Here is a 10,183-nt window from a genome sequence, read left to right on the forward strand (position 1 = left end):
GTGTCTCTAAAGAAACCCCGTAAACCCGCACAACCTGCTTCCTCATCATTTGCAGATAATGGATGACAACTCCTTGCTGCCTACAAGATCATCCTTAGCAGTTTAGATGGCGACCTATAGAGACTCTTTACCGCAAGTATTGACTACTTTCTGATATATATGAGGGACACAGGCCCTCAAAGTAGCTAATGATAATATAAAAAAAAAAAAAAAAAAAAAAAAAAAAAAAAGGGAAAGAGAAGAAAATGTCTTAAAGGTTAAAATGTTAACAGTTAACTGATGTTGAATCTGTTTTTTTTTTTTATTTGTTATTTTCACCTAGTCGGGAGATTTTCTCCCTAGAACAGAAATATGTTGTTTAGACTTATGTTAAAAATTTTGTGTTCTACTATTTTCTTTATTTGCTTACTTCTTTTCTTTCTTCATCTTTGCTCTACTGTCCTCTTTCAAGGCATAGGCCGTTACAGCCAATCTCACTAAAATACCCCATGTGGTACTATTCCTTAATCCCATTAATATTTGCCTACCAAGATGACTAATCTCACACCACAAAATTTAAACATTTTCACGCAAAATGCCAAGGGACTCAACTGCCCAAATAAAAGGAGAATGGCCATCTCAGATCTCCAACACAAAGGTGGGCACATATTGATGCTACAGGAGACCCACTTCAAAGGGAAAAATGTCCCTAAATATTTTTCCACACATTACCCTCTACATTTTCACAGCACTAACCCGCACAAAAAAATTAATGGGGTTAGCATATTAATCCACAAATCTATCCCTTTCGTTAAAACTCATGCTATAGGAGACAAAGAGGGTAGATACCTATGTTTAAAAGGCCTTCTATATGGCAAACCAGTAACAATAATGAATATTTACGCCCATCAGGATAAATTCATAACTTCTATTACAGATTTAATCCTTAAAGAAGCAAAAGGTTCCCTGATATTATCAGGAGACCTAAATCTTCCCCTGGACCCCACAGTTGATTGCTCAAACCCAACCACCAGAGCTAAAATCCCAAACATTCATAATATTTGGCAAAAATTCAAGCTTCTAGGCTTGCATGATACATGGAGATATTTTAATCCTCAGAAAATAGATTTCAACTTCTTTTCTCATCCTAATCGCAACTATTCCAGACTTGATTACATTTTAGTGGATCATCTAGTCCTATCACACACTACACATTCTTTCATACATCATACAACATGGTCAGATCACTCCTTAGTAGTTTGCACTATAAAGTGGCCAACAGCACCTTTAAGAGCCTTCCAGTGGAAACTGGAGGACTCATTATTAGACACAAAACAAAAGGAGTTATTCTCAGAACATATAAGCTCATACTTCCATATCAATGAAACACCAGATATCAGTGCGGCCACCCTTTGGGAGGCACACAAGAGCACTATAAGAGGCGAGTTTATCAAAACTGCTGCCCAAATTAAAGGAAAAACAGGGAGGAAATAAACCTATTAGCCATAGATATTGCAGACTTAGACTGCAAACACAAATCTCACCCCGCTGACAACACTATTCTAAGCCAATTGCAATCCAAAAGGGAAAAAATTAACCTTCTCTTACATATCAAATCTCAAAAACAACTTCTTCATATTCAACAAAACTTTTATAGGGAAGGCAATAAATCAGGAAAGCTCTTGGCTAGAGCATTAAAAAAACAACAGCAGAAAACTTATATTCATGCCATAAAAAAGTCAGTAGGTACACAAATAGAGGATACAAACTCAATAGCTAAAGAGTTAAAAGAATTCTATCACAAACTTTATAATCTTTTTCCAACCAGAGACCCTCAGAATCATGCACTTCACTGTAATCAATATCTAGATAACCTACCCATCCCCAAGATAAGTCAAGACCAATGCACCCAACTAGACCGACCTATTCAACCTTCAGAAATATTAGAGGCAATAAAACAAATAAAACAAAATAAGGCACCGGGTCCTGATGGATTCACAGGTCTGTATTATAAAACCTTTGCCTCTCTACTAGTACCACACTTAACATCCCTATTTAATTCCATACCAGAAAAATACCCATTTCCTGACACTATGTTGCAAGCCCACATATCAGTTATAGCTAAACTGGGTAAACCACCAAACACCCCGGCCCATTTTCGACCAATCTCTTTGTTAAATTTAGACCTCAAATTAAATGCGAAAATCTTAGCATCCCGCCTTAATCAAATTCCTCCCTCTATAATCCATCAGGACCAGGTGGGTTTTGTCCCAGGTAGAGAGTCAAGAGATAATACGGTTAAAGTCTTAAATTTATTGGAATATGTCACGCAAACCAAAACCCCGACAGTTTTCGCCTCGACAGATGCTGAAAAAGCTTTCGACCGACTAGACTGGACATACCTACACTCGACCCTACAGCACTTCCACTTCCCAGACTCTTTCATTCAAAAATTTTTTGCTTTATATTCCAACCCCACAGCCCAGGTCAGAATTAATGGAGCCCTTTAGGAACCTTTTGAAATCCGAAACGGATCTAGGCAGGGCTGCCCACTTTCACCGCTTCTTTTTGTTTTATCCCTAGAGCCCCTAGCTATTAAAATACGGTTGAATAACCAAATACAGGGTATTTCTATTGCTAAGCAGACACATAAACTAGCCATATTCGCAGACGACATTCTCTTGACGCTCACACACCCCAAAGTATCACTCCAACATGTAACCAACGAATTGACAAAATTTGGGACGGTATAAAAAATTTTCGTAAATATGACTAAGTCAGAATACCTCCCCATAAATTTACCTACTTATACCCTTAATGATCTTAAATCGACATGCCCCTTAAAACAACAGACAAAATATCTAAAATATCTTGGCATACATATCACTCCAGACATATCAGATCTACGTAAATATAACTATGGAAACCTAATCACAGAACTTTTAACTCTCACATCTCACTGGCTTCCTAAAAATATATCGTGGACAGGTAGAATACAAGCAACAAAAATGATCTTGCTTCCAAAAGTGCTTTATATCCTACAGACAGTCCCCATCCCAAATATACAAAAAGACATAGCCCACATGTAAGGGATCATAAATGAATATATTTGGAGGCGAAGGCCCCCGCGGATTAATAGTAATACACTCTATAAACCTCCAACAGAAGGAGGCCTGGGAGTCCCGCACCTCTCTTCCTATAAACTTGCCATATCGTTACAGAGAATCCAGGAGTGGTTCCGACTGGACACATCTAATTATAAAAGCTGGGTGCAGATTGAAACTGACCTCGCCAATACCCGTGACCTACACACCGCCTGCTGGAATCCTGCTTATTTTAATAGGCATTATATCTCAACATCGTCAATATCCAATGAGACTTGGACTGACTGGAAATATATTTGTAGGGCGCCGAATAAAATTTCCACTAGGTACTCACCCCTTACTACACTTCTAAACAACCCAGAATTTAGACCCGGAAAAATTACAGATAATAAGCTTTTCAAAATCCTGCAAACACTCATAACTATGTATCTTATCACAGATGAGACTAAGTTTATTAAGGATAAATCCCAACTAGATTTATTAGAACACCCCTTCCTCTCATCATGGCTACACATACACCAGATGAGACACTACATAATGTCACATAAACTTAGAAAACACCTAACCCGATCTCCCACAGTATTCGAACATATGTGCATAACTAAAGAGGAGATAAAAGGATTCATTTCCAAACTATATAAGCTTATTTTAACACACACCTTTCAGGGACTCCCTTCTTACACTAAAAGATGGGATATTGAGTTGCAACAAACTACCTCGGCAAAAACATGGTTACAAAGATTCTCTATTCTCTCACACTCAGGTCATTCTGCCCATACAAAAGAAACCAACATTAAATTAATGATGAGGTGGTATCTAACACCAGCTAGAATCAAACATATATATATATAAACATACCTCAAGTTCATGCTGGAGAGGTTGCACTGAGGAGGGTCACTTATCCCACATTTGGTGGGGATGCGATCATATTAAACCTTATTGGTCTGATATCTTCTCGAATATTAATAAAATATTAAACACTCAAATTACACCTAGCCCAGAAATAATAATGATGAGACAACCACCAGCAATCACATGTAAAATAAGACAACATCTATACCATATCATGCTAAATGCAGCTAATCAGCTGATTCAGAGAAAATGGAAATCAGCACTGGTGCCTATAACACTAGAATGGATAGAACTAGTCAACAGAAACTTACTACTAGAAAGATTCTATTACCTCAAACTAGGGCAACTTTCACTACACCAGGACATGTTGTTCCTTTGGTAATCCTTTAGATATAGAAAATAGGACATACAAACATGTTTAAAAATGATCATATGTAATTCATGGGAAACTCACTCTCAAATTTTATTTCCCGGCCTATGACCTTGCCTCTTCCTTATTTTTTCTCTTCCTTTCTTTTTCTTCCCCTTTCCTATCTTTCATTCTAGTTTTATTTTTATGAGACAATTGACAGGAACTAGAACTTGTATTTGAAGCAGGAGGAATTAGACATATATTGTCCCCCTATGACTGACAATGGGAAGGTTTATATGTCATATCTCTAACTCTAGCAACCATGAACCTACCACAATCATAACAGCAATATGAAAAGAATACGAAGCACGGGACAAACCAGAAAGACTTTAAGTAATATGCTTTACATCTTATTGTAACAAAATTCCTATTCCTGTGTAGGAACATTAGAATGTTTTTTCTTTTGTCTTATTGTTAAAGTTCTATGACAAACTTAAATAAAAATAATATATAGAAAAAAAAGAAAAAAAAAGGGTAAAATCAGTTTAAAGTGAAGGTCAATTTAGATGAATCAGTGCCCGGTTTTTAATAATCCTATTAAAAACAAGGGCACTTTAATTCATCAAAATTGACATTTCACTAGTTTTCTTCAAATACTTCTTTTAATCTTCACAGCCGCTCCAGCAATTCCCCCGGCCGTAGGAAGCCTCTACATACGTCAGAAATGACGAATCCGGCTTCCTCCAATCACGAGGCAACACCGTGATTTGAGGAAGCCGGATTCGTCATTTTGGATCTTCGAAGAGGGCTTGCGACGGGCAGAGGAAGCGCTGCAACGGCTGTCAGGATTAAAAGGTAAGTATTTGAAGAGAACAAGTGAAATGTAAATTTTTATAAACTTATTAAAGTGCCCTCATTTTTAATAGGTTTATTAAAAACCGGGCACCGATTCATCTAAATTGACCTTCACTTTAAATAGATGAATACATACTGCAATGAAGCAACTGCTTAATGATTTTTTTTTATTACAACAATGAAACAGACTGGTTAACTTCCATCAACGTGTCGGCTCCCTTATGGCTACACTGAGAACTTCTATGTGCTCATTAAGAAGAAAACAAGTAAGAAGTCTCCTGGGGGGTTTTCCAAGTAAGAAGTCTGCTGGGGGGGGGGGGGGTTTTAACACAAACTGCTTACTGTTTACTTTGTTTACTATTTTTTAAAGTGAATGTCAATTTTGATGCTAAAGTGCCCGGTTTTTAAAAATTCGATTAAAAACAGGGGCACTTTAATTCATCAAAATTTACATTTCACTTCTGTTGAGAGAAAAAAAAAAAAAAAAAAAAAAAAAAAAAACAACTTACCTTTTAATCTTCATAGCAGCTCCAGCCTCCTCCACCCGTCGCAAAGCCTCTTCCTGGGTCTAAAATGAGGAATCCGGCTTCCTCCAATCGAGGGGTTGAATCAGACACTGATTCCCCCGGGGGGGAAGCCGTGATTGGAGAATGACCTATCCATCATTTCTGACGTCAGAAATGGCTTGTGACGACCGGAGGAAGTTGGAGTTGCTGTCAAGATTAAAAGGTAATTTTTTTTTCACAACAGGAGTGAAATGTAAATTTTGATGAATTAAAGAGCCCCTGTTTTTAATTGAATTTTTAAAAATCGGGCACTTTAGCATCAAAATTGACATTCACTTTAAGGTTTTATATCAGTTTTACAAAAAAATTATTGTACTTAAAAAGGGACACAAGTCAAAATACACTTTTTATGATTCAGATAGAACATGCAATTTTAAGACACTTTCCAGTTTACTTCCATTAGAAGCCTTTTTATTCACACACTTTCTGGGGAACAATATCCTACTGAGCATTAGAACAAGCTCACAGGTTATACATATACTAGTCTGTGATTGGCTGATGTCTGTAACATGATACAGGGGGCTGGAAATTTTGAGAAAATATAACATTTGTCAGGAAAAAAAAAATCTGATTATTTGAAATTCAGAGTAGATGTTAAATCATTTTCTTTTTATTATGCACTTGTTATTTATGCAATTCTACTGTATTGAGTGGTCCTTTAAGGAGTACTTTCATATCCCTTTAATTTTTACATTATTGTCCCTTCAAACATATGATGGATTTCATTTAATTTGCCAGAGCAGAGTTCACATAAAAACAAAATAGTAAGATCCACACTCACTGGATTTGAAAAATAGTTACTAAAGTGAAAAGAGTGACTTTTCAGGGTCGCAGTCTAAACAAAAAGCTGCGACATTGAAATTTCACTTTAATACATATTTTTCATCTGAGAAAATACAGCCAGTGCAGATTCTGCTATTTTGTTATTTTATGCATATACTATGTGGCCACCTGACTATTACACATATATGAGCTTTGCCATTCCAAAACCATGGGCATTAATACAACGTTAAGCTCTCCTTAGCAGCTATAACTGTCACCAATCTTTCGGGAAGGCTTTCCACAAGATTTTGAATTGTGTCTGTGTGAATTTGTGCCCACTCAGCCAAAAAAGCATTAAGTGACGTCAGGCTCTGATGTTGGACAAGGTGGTCTGGCAATCGCCATTCCAATCCATCCCAAAATATTTTTTTCACAGACTTCGATGTCTGCACAGTTATGCTGGGAAAAAAAAGGCCCTTCCCTAAATTGTTGCCACAAAGCTGGCAGCACCGAATTGTCTAAAATGTCTTTGCATCCTATATCCTAAAGGGACATAAAACAAGTTTTGATAGAGACAAAATAATATAATATTTACTTTAATTACTCTACCTGCAAATTTATACTGCAGTGCCTCGCCGTTAACCTTTTTTTTTAGTTTCTGAATTGTAAAGCTCTAACTCCTCCCACACAATTCCTTTTATGGCTGTATCTATGTTTATTGCTCTTTTGGTAGAATGCAAAAGTGAATAGGGATTATCTGCTGGAGCAAGCCTAGAAGCTGTGAACTCAGTTGAAATACAATGCCTGTGTCTAAACACTGATAAGAGGGGTGGAGTTAGCTGCTCTAGGCAGCTTAGTTATGTAACTAATTTTGCTTATTTTTGAAAATTATTTTAAAATACTTGCCACTGCCCGCAATTTAAAAAATAAATAAATGTATGCAAACTATTTAAAACTAATTAGCCCTTTTAGGATATGCACAGATCTCAACCTGTTTTATGGCACTTTAAGATGGCCCTTCACTAGAACTAAGAGCCTTAAAAACAGACCCAAACTATTTCTCCTCCATCAAAAACTTTACAGGCGATACTATGCATTCCAGTAGGCAGCATCCAACAGACCTAAATTCTGCCATACTGCCAGATAGTGATGCACGGTTCATCACTCCAGAGAACACGTTGTAGTGTTCCAGAGTCCAGTAACAGCATGCTTTACACCATTGTTTCTCAACCACGGTCCTCAAATACCCTCAACAGGCCAGGTTTTCATTATAGCTGAACAGGGCACTGGTGAAATAATCAGCTGATGGTTGAGAGCAGGTTAGTAACCATGGTGTTACTGATCAGCTGATTACTTTACCTGTGCACTGGTTCAGCTATAATGATAACCTGGCCTGTTGCGGGTACTTGAGGACCGCTGTTGAGAAACACTGCTTTACACCACTCCAGCAGAAAACTGACATTGTGCTTGCTGATGCGTGGCTTATGCACAGATGCTTAGCCATGGAAACCATGGCATGAAGCTCCTGATACATAGTTCTTGGGTTGATGTTGCTTACAGAGGCAATTTAGAACTTTGTAGTGAGTGATGCACTAAATGATAGGTGATGTTTTACTCCAGCACTTGCCAGACACATTATGTGAGTTTTCATAATCTACCACTTTGTGACTGGGCATTTGTTGTTCCTAGAAACTTCCACTGCACAATTATAGTATTTACAGTTGGCTGTGGGTGATTTAGTAGGGCAGAAATTTGACAAGCTAAATTGTGGCAAAGGCAGCATTCGAAGACAGTGCACAATTTAAAATCACTGGGCTCTTCAGTATGACCCACTATTCAGCCAATTAATGAATGTGCTGAATTGTATGCACCTGTTAGCAATGGGTGTGGATGAAGTAGTTGATCTCAATAATTAGTAGGGGTGTCAACAAACTTGGCCATATAGTGTATATAGAATATATATACTGTAATTTCTTAATCTTATATATAGCAGTTATATGCACAACTTAATACAAAGTACATGTATGTTATAAGTATGTTTCCCATGTGTGATCCAGAGTCCAGACCTGAACCTTTGCTCATAATGCAGTTTGGACAATGATTTCCCAGAATAATAGGATAGTTCAGATACTTTCAATAAAACAAATGAGTTTGCAGTATCTACTGGATAGTACTGTAGGCCTCAAATATATTGTTCTGATAAAACCTGGGCATTGTATCATCTGCAAAAAAAATGTAATAACTAAAGTAAGTCTCAGCCAAGATAACCACAAATCTCAAGATTATTTTGGTCTGCTGACAGTTCTGTTTGCGTTTCCTTATTGCCAAGGCAGAGATTTTAATAATACATATATCAATTATACTGGATACAGCTATATTTTAGAGATCAGTAACATACAGTACCAATGTGCAGCCTACTGTTTACCAAATAGGACAATACATTTGTATAGTATACCCTCTATAAATTGTATATTTATCAATAAAAACAAAACAAAAGTATTTAACTTGCACAGACATGTTTTAACCCACACACACACACAACTGTACCTAAAATAAACTCACATGCTAGTTTATAAAAGAATCAAGAAAAAATGTTCCCCGTTGTATAAAGTGCATGCACCTGTTAACCCTCGCTAAGCTGGTGAAATATTAAAGTTAACCCCGTGCCAAACCAAGACTGCTATATATGTCCTGAAAGCCAAAGGCTCCAAGTCTAAAATAAGCAATTCAGCATACTAACCTTTTTTTAAAACAACTTCGCATTATAAGTATTTGCATGAAAGCTAATTAAAAATAAGTTTACTAGTAAATTCTGTTTAAAATATAGATGTAACATTCACCGTCACCTCAGCAAAGGAAGTAAATGGTAAACTTTTTATTTAAATGGTGATAACCAAAATTATATATGAAAACTATAAGAGTTAAAACAAACGAATAACAACATGGCAATTTGAAACAACTTACCTTTAAAACCGATATGACAATCCTGGAATCCCCAGCTTGAATGGCTACAGAACTTACTGTAGTGGTTGAAAGTTGCACATTATCATCCCTTTCCTCCATGGCTCGTTAAAAACAAAGTTAAACACAAAATATATGATGTATAAACTCCCCAGCAGCCCTGCTTGAATGTTTCCAATGATAATAAGAAAAGATAGGCAGAATCTTCAAGGGGGAAACCCGGTCAGCACGACCACCACATGGAAAAAACAGGAGGTTAAAAATAGACAGTCCCATTGAGTTTATCGTCCTTCAGCCATGGAGCTGACACACCCCTCACTACAGAAGCTGCCAGTTTACTTGTACTATTATCAGAGATGTGGAAGCCTGCCTCTGACACTGGACAAGTAAATGGAAAATAGATACTTTAATCACAAGAGGAGCTAAATTTGCTCTGATTTGCTCCATTCATATCAGTAAAAATGATGTGTATGTAGATTTATGGAATTTATCTCCTCTGTGTCAGATGTGCAAATATGTTTTATTTTTACCTACAATTATAAAGCTATATTATTTATATTGTACACATTATTATTTTATTTTATAGTAGTACCAATAATTATTATATTAAGTATTGTATTATAGTTAGTTTTGTGGCATGATACGTATAATACATAGTTTTCAAAAAAAAAGTAATATCAACAGAGATGTGGAACTATTTGCTAGAGCTTGAAATATAGCATAAACCAAAACATTGTAAAAACCCATGTGTA

General features: G+C 36.6%; 1 protein-coding gene across 2 annotated transcripts in view; it reads right to left on the minus strand.

The window, feature by feature from the left end:
• The window catches only part of CCDC141 (coiled-coil domain containing 141), a 796,073-nt gene extending 786,357 nt beyond the window's left edge, over positions 1 to 9,716 (minus strand). Inside the window, exon 1 of one of the 2 annotated variants that reach the window (XM_053698512.1) lies at positions 9,435 to 9,716. In XM_053698512.1, coding sequence (XP_053554487.1) covers positions 9,435 to 9,533 — 99 coding nt within the window. In that variant the 5' untranslated portion in view covers positions 9,534 to 9,716. The remainder of the gene's footprint in view (positions 1 to 9,434) is intronic. The other variant, XM_053698511.1, reaches the window with a different exon arrangement.
• Between the last annotated feature and the right edge of the window lie 467 nt (positions 9,717 to 10,183).

The sequence above is a fragment of the Bombina bombina genome, chromosome 1 (assembly GCF_027579735.1).
Source record: "Bombina bombina isolate aBomBom1 chromosome 1, aBomBom1.pri, whole genome shotgun sequence".
Classification (NCBI taxonomy): domain Eukaryota; kingdom Metazoa; phylum Chordata; class Amphibia; order Anura; family Bombinatoridae; genus Bombina; species Bombina bombina.